Raw genomic sequence first — 18,378 nt, 5'->3', positions numbered from 1 at the left:
TGAGATCAAGCTTGGTAAACACAGAAGACCCTTGTAACAGTTCAAATGCAGAAGAGATGAGTGGGAGGGGGTACCGGTTTTTAATGGTGACATCATTCAGACCGCGGTAATCGATGCAGGGTCGGAGGGATTTGTCCTTCTTATCCACAAAGAAAAATCCGGCTCCAGCAGGGGATGAAGAGGGACGGATGATGCCTGCTGCCAGTGAGTTGTTAATGTAGTCGTCCATGGCCTTGGTTTCAGGGGCTGACAGAGAAAAGAGTCTCCCCCTTGGCGGTGATGAGCCAGGGAGGAGGTCAATGGCACAATCGTACGGGCGGTGTGGGGGAAGCGATGTGGCCCGTACTTTGTTGAACACCTCCCTTATGTCATAGTACTCGGATGGGACACCTGAGAGATCTGGGAGCTCATTAGAGGAAGAGGTGTTGAAGGCAGGTAGCAAAGCAGATTTCAGACAGACCGCATGACAATGTTCACTCCATTGTAGAATGGAACCAGTCCCCCAGTCAATATGTGGATTATGTTTTATTAACCAAGGAAACCCCAGGATGATTGGGTGCTGAGGAGTATTTATCAGGTGAAAGGTAAGTGATTCAGTGTGGTTACCAGATATGCCCAGATGAAGAGGAACAGTGCGGTGGGTTACTGTGCAGAGGAGGCGCCCATCCAGAGCAGTCGCCTTGATAGGCTCGACCAAGGGTTCCTGGTTAATACCCAGTTGCATGGCAAGACCACGATCCAGAAGGTTGGCATCGGCCCCGGAGTCAATGAGGACAGAGACAGCGTGTGATTGTCCATTACAGTTGAGCTGGGCGTGAAGTAGTGGACGAGAGGGCATTTCAGAGTTCATGATATGGCTCACCAGCGCCCTCTGGATTCCTGGTGAGCCCTGTCTTTTACTGGACAGGAAGACACATAATGACCTCCCTGCCCACAGTACATGCAGCAGTTCTCCCTTTGGCGCCGCTGTCGTTCAGCCGCTGACAGCCTGGTCCGGCCAAGTTGCATGGGTTCAACCGGGTCTCCAGAGGCACCGGTGGGAGGAGAAAACATTGAAGTGGGAGGCGACGATGGAGGACGTGGAAGGCTCCGGGGAGTACTGATCAGCGCTCTCTCTCGTCTCCTTTCTTGGAGACGCCCGTCAATGCGGATGGCCGTGGCGACGAGCGTGTCCAAATCAGTCGGAGGATCCCGAGCCGCCAGCTCATCCTTGATGCCATCAGAAAGGCCGTTGTAGAAAGCGTCAGTCAGGGAGGAAGCGTTCCAGTCACTCTCCGCAGCAAGTGTCCGGAACTCAATGGAATAATCAGTCACTCTCCGGTTCCCCTGAACCAGGTTTAACAGTCCACGAGCAGCCTCTCGACCAGGGGTAGCGTGATCGAACACCTTCCGAAGACCCTCAGAGAAGGCAGTCACAGAAGAACAGAAAGCCGACTGCTTCTCCCACTCAGCGGTGCCCCAGTCCCGAGCCCGCCCAGTAAGCTGGGTGATCATGAAAGCCACTCTTGACCTCTCAGTGGGATATGTGAGAGGCTGAAGTTCAAAAGTCAATTTGCACAAAGTCAGAAAAGAGCGGCAGGTACCTGGAGCTCCAGAAAAGCGCTCCAGAGCACTTAAGCGGGGTTCTGGACCCAGAACAGTGGGAACAGAAGGACTGGTGGGTGGTGAAACCGCTGGCGTTTGTCTGGGCTGTATGAGCTGCTGAAGCTGATTGCGCAGAGCCTCCAAATGTTGGTTGTGGCGTGCAGAAGTCTCCTGGAGAGCCGTTGCCATAGTGGTGAATTGCTTCTCATGATGGTGTAGGGCAGCAGCTTGTGCTGCCATTTCCTGCCTTATTTTCTCCATGTCGGCTGGGTTCATTTTTGGCCAGATTGTACTGTCAGGTATCACAAAACGACAGACAAGAACCCAATAGCACGACACAGAAAACAGTTCAGGTGTAGAAACCGGGTTTAATAACCAGCAGATGTCAAACCAGGTAGTAACCCGCGTGGCAAACAAATCCAGTGGGAGCAGGCAAAAGAGAAGGTCCAAAGTCCAAAAAGGCAGGTCAATACACGGATAATCAGGATCAGAATCGGAATGACAGGTTGCTGGATAGCAAGGGAAACACACTAGACAATCTGGCAGAGAACTGAGGGAAATGGGCCGGTACATATACACTGAGGGGCTGATTGCTGATGAGGAGCAGGTGAGTATGGAGGTGGGGCAGGCCAGGTGAAATGAAATCAGCAATTAGTGCAGAGCGGGGGGGAGTGGCAGATTCTGAAATGACATGAGAGTTAGTGTGGCAAAACAGGAGACAGACAAATGAAAAACTAAAGCCTGGCTGAAGTTGTGACACAGTATGTATTTATCACCTTACAGGCACATTTACTGGACAGATTCAGGAACCAATCGAATTGAAGTGGCCAAGCTGGATGGGCGGTACAGGAAGTGGTTGATCCACGCAGACCTGGACCAGCCAGCTGCTATTATTGTCAATCCATCACTTGGGTATGAAGCAAGACAATGTATTTGTACAGTCTGAGGAGGATTTGTACCCAGACAAAAAATAATGTTTTGTCTCTGATTATTTCTGTGTTGACAGGATGATGTACTGGACAGACTGGGGCAGGAAACCCAGAATAGAATCAGCGTGGATGGACGGTCAGCACAGAGAGGTGCTGGTGAAGGAGGAGGACCTGGGCTGGCCTACTGGGCTGGCTCAGGACTATCTGAATGGAAATAGGATCTACTGGTGTGACTCCAAAGAAAACATCATTGAGTCCATGAAGCCCGATGGCACAGACCGGAAGATCGTCATATCAGGAGGTCATAACACTGACAGCCAGTCTGCAGAAAAACAAAACAGTTTTATGGTGTTTTATCCAGTATTTTATTTAAATAATAGTGGAGGCGATTTAAAGTGTTGTGTTTTCTCCATTTCAGACATTGGTCATCCCTACAGTCTGGATGTGTTTGAGGGGCATGTGTACTGGACAACAAAAGAGAAAGGTGAAGTGTGGAAGACTAACAAGTTTGGGAAAGGACATAAAGTCAAAGTTCTAACCATCAACCCCTGGCTGACTCAAGTCCGCATTTACCAGGAGCAACGACACAACCAGTCAGGTCAGAACACAGAGGGATTCATATAAAGAAAGAATGTTTACGGTAACAAATAGCCTGTAACATAACAGTTATGTTTTGAAATTATATATATATATATATATATATATATTTTTATCTTTATGTAAGCTTTATTGAGATTAACAACCTTTTATTCCATGTGTGTCCGGGCCAAGAAAAGCAGCAATAACAAAGAGTTACAGATATGTCTTAAAATCTGAATAAAAATGAAATTCAATTATATATTCTCTGCTCTGAGCAATATCTAACAGTATTATTGTTTGTGCTCTTACCTCTTCAGTACCCAACCCTTGTAAGAATGTGTGCAGTCACCTCTGTCTCCTCCGGCCTGGTGGATACACCTGCGCCTGCCCTCAAGGGTCCTCTCTGGTGCAGTTTGACTCCAATGAATGTGATGCAGGTAAGCAAACGCCTGAGTGCATCTGCTGCCTGCACTCTTGTGTTAGCTGTTGTGCTGCATCTCATTTTGCATTCGTAAATCCATTCTTCACGTGTGCCTGCCTGCTCCTGTGTGTTCCTGTGAAACTGTGGTGTGATATTGTTTTGTTGTTGTTGTTGTTGATTTTGTGTATGCCTGGCTTTTGCTCCTGCAGCCATTGAGGCACCCGTTGCAATGCCCGCTGCATGTAGATGCATGAATGGTGGAACCTGCTACACTGATGAAGGCGATCTGCCCAAGTGCAAGTGAGTTTAGCTGTTGGTGCCATTCACACCAGTGATTGATCAATTCTCCATCAGTCATATCCAGAAATGCCTGATATTTGTGCTATTCCACTACTTTGAAATACGCTTCAAGGTGTTGTTTTCCCAATTAGGAATATTCTGTTTATCATGCCTTTCTGCAGATGTCCATACAGTTATGTGGGCAGCTATTGTGAGATGGGGAAGTCAAGAGGTGCCCCAGCAGGAACAGGTACTGTAATTCACCCATTATATAAGCTTTTATTTATTTATTTATTCTCATGGCACTTAATTCTTCTCTCCTTTAACTTAAAGAGTTGTCCAAACAAATTCCTCCAACCACAACCTGTGGGAGTCCTTCACACATGCAGTGGTTGACCTGTGGGAGCTGCTGCACAGTGACTAATTCATAATCTGTTGGCTTTACTGGAGCAGATCAAGGCCAAATGTGATGAATTCACACAAAGCTTGGCCAAAAACGGTCCGCCTCAGCATTTGGTGGAGATGTTGACTGACCAAAAGCATACATTTGCTTAATAAATAGCCAAGTAATACTATAATTGATCACTGTTCAACTTCTCTAATGGTTTAGCAAACAAATGGGTCAGCCAAAGAACATGAACTGTAAAGGACTAGTCGACAAAATGTTATTACAGTAGGAACTTTTGTGATCAACACCTTATTGCAGGGGTCTAACATGCATACTTTTTCTTTAGCCGTGGCTGTTCTTCTGGCGGTTATTATCATCCTCATCACTGGAGCTTTGGCTGTCGGGGTTTTCCTCAACTACAAACGAACAGGATCTTTCATCCCCTCCATGCCCAAACTACCCAGGTAAGGTAGCTGTTTTTTTCTCTCTTTGTGTCGCTCTGTTTTGCACTCATGAATCACAACTGTGCTAAAGTTGATGCATGCAGAATTAAGATCAAAGTTCAAATTGAAGTGTTTTGCTTTTGTCCAGCCTCAGCAGCCTGGTTAAGTCCGGCGACACAGGGAATGGTGTCACGTTTCGCTCTGGCGATAATGTTGACCTTGGACCATCACACATTGGAGTGTCATTCATTGACACAGCCATGCAAATGGTAAGTCCTCAAAGGATGCTTGTTAGCAGTTAATATTTCCCCAAATCACTGAAAGTGTGTAGTACTATCAGCACTTTTTACTAACAACCTAATGCTTTATGTGGTATTTATTAACAACTTTAATTGTAGCACTCCCTCTAGAACTGCTTATGTAAGCAGATGTTTAAAAACAGTTCATGGTGTGTTTTAGTGAATGTAAAAAACAATCTTATCAATATAATATCCTCATAGGATGATAATTTTGCCATGGAAGCTGGGAGGCAGCCAATCACATTTGAGAACCCGTTATACGCAACAGCTCCTGGAGTGTCGGGTGATCCTGCTGTCATTCATGCCACACAGGTACAACAATGATTGACTCAATGATTTTTTGAATTTCCCACATGGAGTTACATGACATTAACACCAAACTAAGTCTTCCATAATGTTGCATAATAACATCTTTCTAAAATCATGATAGTAAGTAATACAACAAAATGCACTTCATTTTGTATTTCATTGTACTGTAATCACACAGAGGTTGTGAGCAGAACATCTCAAAGTGATACATTATGAACAAATCTGATTAAAATATAGTGAATAATGGACTGCTGGCCAAATCACTTTTTATTGATTTTGAGGGCAACTGTGATGGTGGATTTCTGCTGAAGCTAACAAACTGAAGGCTTTGATTTATAATGCTATGGGTATTTTTGTTTTCAGGATAAAAAAAATATATTTTACAGATGTTCATTAAGTGATAGGAATAATATGTATGCATGTGTTTGCTGGCCATTAGATCCTTGTCATTGCCAAATTATGAAGAAAAGAAAGAAAAAAAATACCCACACACTGCTGTGTCGTTCCAATTTTTTCTTTTATTCTACATGGCCACGACAGCTTCTTTAGGTCCTTGGACTGTTTGTGGACAAAAACATTGTCACGTCCATGTACAATAACAGAAAAATGCAGGTCTTTTCGAGTCTTTTTTTGCAGATAATTGTTATCCAGCACCTGCAGAGAATTCATGTGTGTATGTGTGCCTCCTGATTATTTTATTAACCATTCAAAATGAAAGAAAATATCATTAGTTAAACCAATTCGATCAATCATCATGACTGAGGAGACTGACCTGACTACCTAAATCTTAACAGGTGACTGTAAATGTGAGTGGTGAACAGTTGGAGAACAAGTTTGTGAACCCGGCGTATCGCGGAGATCCGAGTGTGGGCATTGTGAACACATCTTCTGTCAGCACCAAACCTGTGCAGGTGACTCTCTTAAATATAGTATGTGCATATAAAACCATGTAATCTAGATTATTATCGCTATTATTAAGTGTGTTATCACCTCACTGTTTGTGTCTGTTTGCAGGAGTCAAAGTGGAGCATATTCAAGCAAAAATTAAAGCCAAGCACCACATTTGAAAACCCTTCATATTCAGAGGTAAATTTTTACACAGTAGTCTCAATGAAAAACTTAAGACACAAATTACAAAACAGAAAGTACAGGTGTTCTTTCAGCTTGTTTACCCTCTGAATTGTTTTACAGATGAAGGATGAAAAGCCTGTAGGACGCACTGGGGACTCTTCTGCCCCAGAGCCCTCCCCGTTTGTCCCCCCCGCCAAACCTCAGAAGAGTCGTCCGAGCACCTTTTCGCCAACTGAGGACAGTTTCAAAGACACAGCCAACCTTGTGAAAGAGGACAGCGACGTATAACCCCTCTCTCACAGGCGGGAATCGAAAAAAAGAAACACACTTTGCACAGAATTTATTTTTTTATGCAGCCTGTGTACAAAAACTCAAATTGTTTTAGGAAAGAGAAATACATTTCTATAGAATGAAGATAAAAGTCTCATGCGACTATGCCTTCTGACATTTCTTATGCCAATTCTTGTGTAAATGTTTTCTTTATTCTGATGTACAATATGTATATCTTTGCACTGAAGCTGCTGATAGAAATGTTGATAAATAAATTGTATATTTGTAAATTTGAACAGTAAAATTTTGTCAGAAAATATCTTTGAAATAGATCCTATAGTTCAACATAAACACAATAACACAGATACAAAGTGAGCTGCATTCTGAATGTACAGTACTGATATGATTGAAGGTTATCAGAGAAATGTGTTGAGAAATGATTTTTTTTTTTGCCACTGAACAAAACTGAAGATGTATTTATGTCATCTTTCATGTTTATATACCTCATTTCAGGGCTGGAAACTAAACAAAAGCAAGACAAAGAGAATTGGCCATTCAATTTTTTGAAGATATGTGCTCCAGTAACAGTAAAAAAAATGGGTGTGAGGCATACTTATTGTACTTAATCAGACTCATTATGTTCCCTGACTGCTTATGAATTTGAATCAAAATGATCATTTTTTTAGTAATGATATTGGAACAATGGCCAAAATGTTTGGAGCAGTACTTGAACGTGTCCATGTTTGTTTTGCATGGAAATAAATTTATGTAGTTGATTATCTTGAAGAGCAACACATGACCTGAGGATGCAGTGGTAGACGGTCGTTTTATAAACACGGTGAATAAATTTACAAAATCTTTACAGAATGATTTATTTGTATCATAATGAGCCCAATAAAAGCTGTGTGTGTGATCATTCACAACTTGCCCATATGGTTTAAATTGCTGCTGCTGAGACATGAAATTAATAAATTTCCTATTTTGTAGCACTTGTCTTGAATCTTTTTTTCTTTTTTTTAAAAATCTTGTCACAATATATTTTATTTCATCACTTTCTGAAAACTATCTGTCATACAGTTAAGTTTAGTTGCCTGTTAGACATTTCTTTGATCCTTAGGTAAAGGAAGAAACATGTTGGTAACAAAGTCTGACACAAATGAAGGGAGGTACGACAGAGGAATCCAAAAGAACTTGGCATCCCAGCCTGCACCATAACGTGTGCGTGGGAAGCGAGCTGTCAGCGCGTGCTCCATACACCTGGTCACCTTGGAGAGATCTGCACTGCACAAGATGCCCATGGAGAAGCCCTGAGCTTTCACATCTGAGAGAAAAACAAAGCAGAGGAGTAATTCATCATTTTCATTTTAAACTATTTGTTGCTGAATGTCATCAACTTCACTTCCACTCACAGTCATCAAAGTATGTCTTTCCATAGGAGTCTTTGACATCTTGAGGGAGGCGGGTCCACAGCCTCCTCAGGTCAGCTTCAATAAGATCCAGTCTGGTAACACCGGTTTTGAAGAAGCCAGGCTCGATAATGCTCACTTTGATGCCAAAGCGATGCATGTCCCTCCTGAGCAGAAGAAGCAAAACAATGTGTTTCCTTTGTGCAGCTGGAAAGCTTTTCAGTGAGATGAGCAGGTGAATGAATGATTTCATGCTGAATACGCAGGTTTGTTTTGTTTCTAAAAACACCCTTAAAGTATTTCCTATTTTAAGAGAATGTGTGATAAATCTGTTGTCTTCCCACTACCTGAGGCTGTCGGAGAAGGCTTCCACTCCCCATTTGGACAGGCAGTATCCTCCACCAGTGAGAGACAGTCTGCCCAGAATACTGGCCACATTTACCACCCTGCCCTGGGCCTTTTTCAGCAGAGGTAGAAACTGGAGCGTCACCTCAATAACTCCAATCAAATTTACATCCAGAACCTTTGTGAAATCCTCCAACTTCATCCATTCGGTTGGCCCGATGGGTACGGCCCTGCCAGCATTGTTTACCAGACCCCACAGACCTGCAGAGAATAGAGGCCTGAACTTTACCAGCAGACGTCCACTGTTGATCTTTATTTCTCTGAAGTTGATACAAGACAAAGTTTTGATTTATTATCCTCACAAATACAAAAAATGTATTTACAGTTACAACTGGCTTAATTCATTCTCATCACTTTGCATCAGGCACTCTAAACTACAGTTCACAGCCTTGATCCCCCTGTACTCTTCACATTACACACATGTGCACATCACTGATATTTACATTCTGTGAATTTTATCCAAACCACTGATTGTGCGGCACTAATTCCTATCTTTGCACATCAGCATCAGCATTTAACACATTTGCATTTGTGTATTTGTATTAATGTTAGGCCTGCAACTAATGATTATTTTCATTATTTATCAATCTAGCAATCATTTTCTTAATAGATTAATTGTTTTATTTATAAATTTGTTTTACTTATTTTACCAGTAATTTAGATATTATGTTTGAATGCATTCATATTTGTTTCTATGGCACATGTTTAATCTTATAAAAACAAATCCTCTCCAGATGTACTTTTTGGTAAAGTCTGATTCTGAAAAGTTATACCATTTTTTATGAAGAGGAAATTATGGTGGAATGGCACTAATCGGTGTTGAAATGGCAGGATATATAACTAGTACTATGGAGAGTAGTATATAACACATACTGTATATACTGTGTTATGTCCACTACTCAACCCAACAGAGACTGACCAGACAGGTTCACTCATTCCAATAAAGTCTAAAAAGCTTCTAAAAAGTTGACACTCTTAGACACACTTTAGAGAAGCTTTAGTGCTCCTGGCTTTAAAAAAAGACTATGAGGTAAGTATTTTCTCCCTATCTAGTAGGAGGAGGAGGATGGGTTGATGATGGGATGATCCAGGTTGCCTTTATCTCTCCCAGTGCCTCACTCTGACTGGCACCCTATCTGTGTGAACCCCCCGCTGCTGTCCGCCCGGCTCACCTCGCTCTCCGACCTCTTTGCTCACAAACTCCACCGCCCTCCCGATGCTCGCGCTGTCTGTAACATTCAGCAGAACGGTCTTCAGTCTGGGGGAGGCCAATGCTGCCAAATCTGCTGCTCCTTTCTCTGTGAGACACGCAGCCACGACGTGGAGGCCTTTTCCATCCAGCTGCCTGGCCAGCAGATTCCCGAAGCCGCTGTCACAGCCGGTGATGAACACGTGCTTCTGGTTGAAGCCATCCACTTTGTAGGAATCTCTGATGTACCAGCGGATGACCGCGAGAAAGAGCAGCAGTAAAGCACAGGTCACAGCCAGGTGGCACTGGATTACCTAAAACACAAAATCCACAGCTTTGACTTAATGCATAATTTTTCCTACCAAATATCCTACATATTCTGCTTAGAAGGTTAATAGAAATGGTGAAAATAAGATAAAGAGATAAATCAATTTACCTCTAATAAAGATGTCGTCAGATTGTCAGTCAACACCTGAGGGGAGAAAGTTGAGATGTATATTTTAAGTAAAAATTGACTTGGCATATGCATCACTAGTAGACATAAAACATTAAACATTAAAGAGCATTTCAACCCCCCATGTCACCTAGAACACCAAATGCTTTCAAACTCATAGTTCAAAATGTTCATTGTGCATTGTCCTAAATAAATGGGTTTTTAACTACAGCTCATGTCTGCTCTAGCGCCATCTAGTGGGATAATCTGACCATGGCAGTAATGGACCTTTCCACTAGACAGGATACTGGTGTCTACATTTTCTGTGCCTATGAGAGAAAAGGGACTATCCACAATGTCAGTGTCCAGCAAATAATGATTCAGTTCTGTCAAATAACAAAAGAATCCAAGGGGCATAGACCTGATTTTGGTTGTTGAAGTAGTTGGAACTAATTTCAGCACATTTAAAAAATATATATATTTTCAATGTAACATTTATTTTACCAGGAATATTTCCATGTGAGATTCAGCATCTCTTTTACATGGGTTTTACTTAAAAGAGAAAAAAAATAGACATTAAACAAAACAACAAATAAGTAAAAACAAACTTTTCACATAAACAAAACAATTTTGAGATACTTGTACTTTACTTGAGTACTCACATTTTATATTTACACTTATATAAAGTATATATATATATATATATATATATATATATATATATATATATATAGTATATACTTAAATATTGCACTTTTTCCTTTGCTACATTGATCTGACACCTTTGGTAACCAGTTACTTTTCAGATTATGATTTTACATTATACAAAACACAAGATCAGCTTTTAAAATATGTTTTACTTTTGATACTTTAAGCACATTTTCGAAGGCATTTTGCATTGCGGTTACATTTTAGACTTCAGTAAAGGATTTGAATACTTCCTCTACCACTATGATATATTATCACATAAGGGATTAGCTTTGTATTTCCACAAACAAAACCCCATTCACCTCTATTGTACTGAGTCTTAGTGGAGATCAGATTAAACCAAACCTATCTGCATAGCTAAACACCTCAAGAGGTACGATTAGTTTATTTTGGTTTTGGTGAACTGATCCTTTAACACAATACATTTGCCACTCAACCACCAGATGGCATCTTGTCTCAATAAGCTGGTTTGTGTAAACTATTTTAAGTTACATAAATAAACAAAAATACAGTTTATATCCAGATTGTTTGTTTGCTCCTAATTAGCATCAAACCCAATTATCAGATTCAAATTGTGTAAAATAATAATGCAAACCTACCATGGCTACAGTTCTTCATCGAAGAATAACTGACCGCGAAAATCCGTTCTCATTCAAGTTGTGTCAGAGTAGGACGATTGTTTTCAGGGCGTCTGCAGAGTGTCAAGGTCCATAGTGGATATAACAGCAGGGATAAACATTTCACACACACTGGGTTGTGTAATAGACAACTTGGTTTTGCTTTTACCTCAAATTCACTCTGAGAACACAACATCTCAGCCCAAAGGTGACAGGTTGTTCCCTGTATTTGATGCTGAAATGAAATCAACATTATGTATTTGAAGAGCGGGTTCAAACAGAGGCAGAGGAGTCAAAGTCCATCAAGAACAAAAGCTTGAAGTTGGTTTGAGTTGTGACATTAATTAAAATAATCATATAACTTAAGAAAAGGCCATTAACTGTGGTCAAAGGCCATTATGTGTAATATATTTAAATGAGATCTTATAATCAATACGACACATGATAATGTCTGGAGTCAGAGACATAATTAAGAGCTAAACAAGCTTATTATGCATAAAATGTTTATATGATGTTGTCAATGGTGTATTCCTTCAAGCACAAACATTTATTACAGTAAAAAAAATTAAGCCACGTAGGTGTGATGCAAATTAGCCCAATTTATTTTTCTCCGACAACTGATTTGACAGAAACTACATAGTAGATGCTATTGGCATTAATTCTGGGATATTTTTACGAAAAAGTCTATCCATGATGAAAGTGGGCATGTAGGACACAGGCAACCAGAAGAACTTTGCGTCCCATCCAGCAGAGTAGCGAGTACGAGGATACACGGCAGAGACGGCGTGCTCCATGCAGCCGACCACCTTCATCAGATTACTGTCTGTCAACATCCTGAACCTTTGATTCAACATGTCAACCGCTGGAAGAGAAACAGTTCAGACATATTATGTTTATATACAGGAAAACGCTTTATTTTACAGGTATGTTATTTCTAATTAGTTCCTAATAATTTCCTTTAAAAGAGAGCTGTGTAATTTGGCACTAAATATAGGTAAAACACAGACAAGTTTCCTTTGGTACGCTACAAAATAATGGAAAATGAAGCCAACCAGTGTGTAGCAGATAAGCGTAAGCAGCAAAAATGCCTACATTTGTGTACAGTAGCATACGGTAGTATACAATTCCAGATATATGGAGAACAATGTGTCTATTTTTAATTATGAGGAAATAAGGGAACCATAGCATAGCTTTACCTATAATCGTGTGATTAAGACTCATCAAAACATAATTTTGTAAATCGGAACCTATTCAAGTTCATCTAAATGGAATCACAATCTATTATAAACTACTACTCAGAAGCTTAAAATTCAATTGTTCATTCATTATATAACTGAATATCCTTAAAGCAGAGAAAAAACAAATACAAGTTGACAATGTTTGTCGACTAACAATTTCTTTGGTCGAAAACAGCCCTACTTGGTATTTTACCTTAAAATGTACAACACAATAATTTATATCTATTAAGGATTTTGCCTCGAATGGCGAAAGTAAATAATTAAAAGGTCTCGAAATACTTAAAAAGTGGAGAGAACACGTTAATAATTTATGTCATGAAGAAGATCACAGATCATTAGTTGGCAGCATTCGACAAACTCATCTCCTCTTATCTATGTGAATTGTTCAGTGATATCTTGACCTATAGAAATAAAAAATAAAAAAGTTACTATTATTCATTACCAAGGTGGAGTAACTCACATGCTTTCAAGTAACCAGGTCCATAGTCATCCTTCACACTCTGAGGTAATCTGTCCCAGAGCTTCCTCAGGCTATTTTGCATCAACTCTACATCAGTCACATTTGTTCTGAAGAAGCCCGGCTCGATGCATGCAACCTTCACTCCAAATGCTGCCATGTTTATACTGAAACAGAAAGGAGGGCAAGTTGCTGTAAGTTGCAAAGACACTCGTGAGAACAACAATGTGGCTACAGAATGAAAAGGTTACATCTTCTCTCACCGCAGACTGTCATTGAAGGACTCCACTCCAAACTTGGACACGCAGTACGGCCCTCCGAATGGGCTGACTCGCCCGAACACACTGGCGACGTTCACCACTCTGCCTCTGGCCTTCTTGATGAGAGGAAGGACGCTCAGCGTCACGTCGATTACGCCGCATAGATTGACAGCGAGCATGTCCTTGTAGTCGTCTATAGTGAGCCAGTCAGTGGGACCGGACGGCAGAGCGACTCCAGCATTGTTCACGACGGCCCACAGGCCTGGAGCAATAAACCAAAGAGTGTTAAAGGGACAGTTCACCCCAAAATCATAAATACATATTTTCCCTCTTACCTATAGTGCTATTTATCAATCTAGATTGATTTGGTGCGAGTATTTTTTTTGAGATATTGGCCGTCGAGATATATTGGGACTATATGGAACTCGGCCTGTGGTGCTCAAAGCTCCAAAAAATACATTTGAAAAACTTAACAGCAATGTCACTTTGCAGAAATCATGACTGTGTTACTCAAAATAATCCACAGACCTTGTTGTGAGCTCTGTGGATTACTCTAAAATATTAAATTTCACCATAATAGACAATACCAGATTACATGACCCCTGGTTTTGATAACTGCATCCCCTTTTACCTCAAATTCATTCTGAAAACTCAAGATCTCAGCCCAAAGGTTACAGCTGTCTGTGTCTGATAAGGAAGGTAAAAATCAACATTACGTTTTAAAGAGTGGGTTTGAACAGGGACAGAGGAGCCAAAGTCTGTCAAGAACAGAAGCTTTTATTGAGTTGTGAAACACCATTGACTGTAGTCAAAAGGCCATTTTCTGTAATATATTTAGATTAAAATGTATAATCAATATGGCAGGCATGAGTCAGAGATGTAATGAAGATCAAATGGTTGTCAATGGTGTAATCCTTCTAGTACAAATATTTGTTATAAACAGGTAAGAGGAAATGTGTATTTCTGATTATGGGGGTGAACTGTCCCTGCCTGGAAGTAAAATCACTACTTCAGGCCGAGTGTTACATTTATGTTAATTCAGAAAACTTGAGTTTGTAGAATACTCTGACACTACAGGAAATATCTCTTTCTTGCTGAGAGTTACATGACAATGTGTACCACTCTCGTGTCTGTATTGTAAATATGAAGCTACACAATGAACAGACAGACATGGGAGCGGTTGGAAAAATGTTGGAAGATGCATTATCAGTACTACCCAATTTCAAATATAAACAACATATGTTATATCCTTGATTCACCTGCAATCCTACAAATGTTGTTAACTCTGAGATTAACATAATACCTGTGACATTAAATGTGACAATAAAAAAATATGAGTACCTCAAAGCCACTCACCCTTCTGTCCAACCAGAGTCTTGATGAAAGCTGCTGTTTTGCTGACACTCTCTGAGTCGGTGACATCCAGGTGAAAGGTCTCTAGTCTGTCGGAGGCGATCTTCTTCAGCTCATCCTCACCCTTCTCAGTGTAACAACCCGCAATTACATTGAAGCCCAGCGCGTCCAGGTGTCTCGCAAGGAGATTACCAAACCCAGTGTCACAGCCAGTGATGTAGACATATTTATCTTCTTTGTTGGGCACTCGTTTCCTTTCCTTGTACCAGCGATAGACCAGCCAGGGAGCTACCAGTCCGACGACATACAGGAACATTATTTCTAAAAACCAGACTGTCAGAGTTATATGATAAATAACTTGCATTAACACCGTGTAGATGTATAAGCTATACTGGTTCCAAATGAAATGAAATGTTTACAAAAAGACTGATATGTGATACTGTGAGATAGTTGTGACAAAACTCTGCCTTGTTGTATTCTTATTTCTGTTAGACCTCCAGTACTGTGGAACATTTTACAATTTAGTTGACAAAACAATCTCCCAACAAGGTCGATAAAGTTGCTTTTTCTGGAGCTTTCGACTGTAATGTCAGATGTAGTTTGTCTAGTCGTTACAGAATCTGACACTGAGATTAGAATCATAATTTTTAAGATGAAATGGATAAGATGTCAACAAAGCAGTCAGATAAAATGGAAATGTAAATTCAACGACAACTGGGCATACTCCATTAGAGATTATGATATCAGCTGCTGTTTGCGGGGTCAAGAATTCATTTTCAATCTCATATTTGATCAAAAGTCTGAGGTTTACATAAGTCCTACAGTTAGCCTACTTTTCAACACATCCCCATGCTGAGCAAACACTACAGTTGCAACCCTGGATGTATGATCTCAAACTGAAAACATCTGAACAATTTCAACCTCACCTTTAAACTGAATTGAGCATGAAACTGAGACGTGGAAAAACCTGTCTTACTGTGGGCGGATTGAAATGCATTGAAGAATAACTCTGTGTTGCTCAACATGGAGGCACATTTTTGTGCGATGACTCCTTTGTCAGCATTGCACCTTATGTGATGCCTCACAAACTGTAAAAGCTATTTTTTAGAATTAGTCCTAAAATGATACAGAATACGAATTATTGGCCATTACATTTTCCCCAAGGCTGACATCTTTAAAATGCTTTTATAATAATAAACACACAATTTAGGCTAAATGTAAATGAAGAGGCAAGACTTGACTACAAATTAGCCAGATCAACTAAGACTGAATATCATATACTGGCTGCAACTAACTGACTGATAAATCTGTCGATTATTTTCTCAATGATTGATACAAGGTCATTAAACAGTGAAAAATGCTCTTTACATTATTTTATTTTTTTTTCGACCGACAGTGCAAAACTCAAAGATATTCAGTTTACTAACAAGAAAAGCAGCAGAAAAAAAAGACACACCCCCCCCCCCCCCCCCCCCCCCCCCCCCCCCCCCCCCTGGAATTGAACAAAATGAACAAAAAATACGATCAATCGATTAAAAAAAAACTGTTTCCAAATAATTTTCTGGAGCAATTATTTCCATTTGAAATGTTACATATTAGACCATTTCACCATGTGGACAGAGATTCAGAGGACTGGCGGTTGTAGTTTCAGGTTTAACTAGTTGAACGTCTCTCTAAAGAGTTAAAAGAAAAAAGAAACTTACGTGTATATTTTCTGAACAGTGTCGCAAAGGCAGAGCAGCAGGACGCGAATCTTCAGGAGGGACGGTGGAGAGGGGGAAAGAGCTTTTGTTTTTCTTTTCCTACTTCATTTATTTAAATTAACTTCCGGGGAACTCAGCTGTCCTCCTTTGCCTTCTTTTTCACGGAAATGATGGGTTGAGATCGCCATCTGCTGGAGACTGCATGATAATGTCCTTCCTTCCTTCCTTCCTTCCTTTCTTTCTTGAGACATACAGACAGACAGACAGACAGACAGACAGACAGACACACACACACATATAGAAAGATAGACAGACAGACAGATATATAGAAAGATAGACAGACAGATACACACACAGACAGACAGACAGACAGACAGACAGACAGACAGATAGATAGATAGATAGATAGATAGATAGATAGACAGATAGATAGACAGACAGACAGACAGACATAGATCTTCTGCTCCACCCCTGTCCAGCCCTCCATTTTTCAGTTCCCTTGGCACTTGACCCTGACTGCCGCTGTTTTTGCCACACCTGTGTTTGATTAGTTAAGCCTTGTGTATTTAGTTCATGTGCCTCCCTCTCCTTGTGTCAGTTTGTCATCTTTTCATAGTCGATCTGGTTCCCCAAATGTTGCAGTGTTCCTTTCTGCTTTTGTTTACTGCTCACATGACAGCAGTATTTTAAGGAGAAGATGATGAAAGTCACTTTGTCGCCCACCTGGATGTCGTCCGTGAGAGGCTCAACCGGTTCACGCAAACCAGCAATTCACCAAGTTAGATGTGAAATCATCCTGACTCTACACAATGCTTGCCACATTGACTCTCTCTGCTGTTGCTGGCCTCTTTGTGCTGCATTACTGGGTTGGCTCACTGAACGACAACAGTCGCAACAAATGAGGCCTTGTAGATCCAATAAGCGTAAGATTCAGCAACTGGATGGCCAATTACTTGCCTTAGATTTGTGAGGCAAAGATACTGCTCTGCTGATATGGTAGTTTGCCCCTCAGGCTGACTTACAGACACAGAAACCCGTTTGGGAACCTGTTCTCTGGATGAGACAAAGATTAAGGAAGCGGCTGTGCGCTGCTTTTCATTGGAGGTTGAAACCCCAAAATACCCGAGAACACTTCTGATCAAGAATACATCTCACCATTGTATCACTTTTTATTCGCACAACTGTTAACTTCACCACCTGCGATTACTCCACCTCACAGCTGCTCGCCTTTCAGTGAGAAGTATCCTTGTTATCAAAGCATCCTGGAGTAGACAGTAGGCAGTCCCGAAAGAAGGGGATGCAGAGACAGTGGCACAGAGATAATGATCAAAGGAAAGACACATTTTGTTGTTGTTGTTGTTTTCTGTCAGGCACTGTCCCTCCTCTCCTCACCTACACAGCCCCCTCCTCCCTTCGTTGCTGCTCTGTAGCAGCCACACACACACTCATAGTTAAAAAGTAAACTGGAACACCAAATGGTAGGACAGGCCAGGACAGGACAGGACAGGACAGGACAGGACAGGACAGGACATTCGCTGACTCAGTGAATGGAAGTGATGCTGTCAGGGTGTGAATGGATGAATAACATGTAGCGTTAAAGCGCTTTGAGTAGTCGGAAGACTAGAAAGGCGCTATACGAGGCTATTTGTTTATTTTTTCTTTAAAGAATGTCCAAAGAATACTGTAGGTCCAATATTAAAACATTGAGAAAGCCTTTAGAGGAAACTTGAAGTTGGCATCCCTGGATTACGTATCAAACAACCAGATAAGGTCATTGATATGTCTCTGCCTGTGAATGGATTGGAATGTGGAAAATAAACTGAAGTAACTGAGAAGCCACTCATGCTTTGGCCTCACAACAAACATTGGAAAGATAATGATGTTTTTTGTTTCCACAGTGTCTTTGACTAGAGCCCCCTCCTTCCTGTGGTATTATCAATCACCTGTGTTGTGAATAATAACCGGCTGTAAAGAAGGAGCAAATTCCGAACCCTTCATGTCCCAGCGGGCATTAACCCCACGAACATCCGTTTAATT

At 40.9% G+C, this 18,378-nt stretch overlaps 3 protein-coding genes across 4 annotated transcripts in view; 1 reads left to right on the top strand and 2 right to left on the bottom strand.

The window, feature by feature from the left end:
- lrp2a (low density lipoprotein receptor-related protein 2a) overlaps positions 1–6,649 on the top strand; it is a 50,014-nt gene extending 43,365 nt beyond the window's left edge. The window contains 12 exon segments of the mRNA XM_068704320.1: positions 2,368–2,496; positions 2,591–2,814; positions 2,932–3,111; positions 3,410–3,529; positions 3,723–3,813; positions 3,975–4,042; positions 4,527–4,644; positions 4,772–4,892; positions 5,124–5,234; positions 6,026–6,142; positions 6,246–6,317; positions 6,423–6,649. Of these exon segments, the coding sequence (XP_068560421.1) occupies positions 2,368–2,496; positions 2,591–2,814; positions 2,932–3,111; positions 3,410–3,529; positions 3,723–3,813; positions 3,975–4,042; positions 4,527–4,644; positions 4,772–4,892; positions 5,124–5,234; positions 6,026–6,142; positions 6,246–6,317; positions 6,423–6,590 (1,519 nt within the window). The 3' untranslated portion in view covers positions 6,591–6,649.
- Positions 6,628–11,827, bottom strand: rdh1 (retinol dehydrogenase 1). Its single transcript, XM_068704305.1, has 7 exons — positions 11,500–11,827; positions 11,313–11,404; positions 10,009–10,044; positions 9,556–9,886; positions 8,326–8,584; positions 7,982–8,145; positions 6,628–7,893 (listed from the first exon to the last, which is right to left on the bottom strand). Exons 2-7 carry the CDS (start codon positions 11,313–11,315, stop codon positions 7,667–7,669), a joined length of 1,020 nt encoding a protein of 339 aa, XP_068560406.1. The 5' UTR covers positions 11,316–11,404; positions 11,500–11,827; the 3' UTR covers positions 6,628–7,666.
- An 82-nt stretch (positions 11,828–11,909) lies between these two features.
- Positions 11,910–16,479, bottom strand: dhrs9 (dehydrogenase/reductase (SDR family) member 9). Of its 2 annotated transcripts, none has more exons than XM_068704318.1 (5): positions 16,342–16,479; positions 14,642–14,959; positions 13,289–13,547; positions 13,029–13,192; positions 11,910–12,192 (listed from the first exon to the last, which is right to left on the bottom strand). In XM_068704318.1, exons 2-5 carry the CDS (start codon positions 14,952–14,954, stop codon positions 11,963–11,965), a joined length of 966 nt encoding a protein of 321 aa, XP_068560419.1. In that variant the 5' UTR covers positions 14,955–14,959; positions 16,342–16,479; the 3' UTR covers positions 11,910–11,962. The 2 variants fall into 2 exon arrangements, with proteins under 2 accessions (XP_068560419.1, XP_068560417.1); XM_068704316.1 differs by having other exon boundaries at positions 14,642–14,971; positions 16,342–16,478.
- Between the last annotated feature and the right edge of the window lie 1,899 nt (positions 16,480–18,378).

The sequence above is a fragment of the Cebidichthys violaceus genome, unplaced genomic scaffold (assembly GCF_023349555.1).
Source record: "Cebidichthys violaceus isolate CVI_PGR_0920_01 unplaced genomic scaffold, fCebVio1.0.p SCAF_11, whole genome shotgun sequence".
Lineage (NCBI taxonomy): Eukaryota > Metazoa > Chordata > Actinopteri > Perciformes > Stichaeidae > Cebidichthys > Cebidichthys violaceus.
This window is presented reverse-complemented; position numbering and strand designations above follow the sequence as displayed.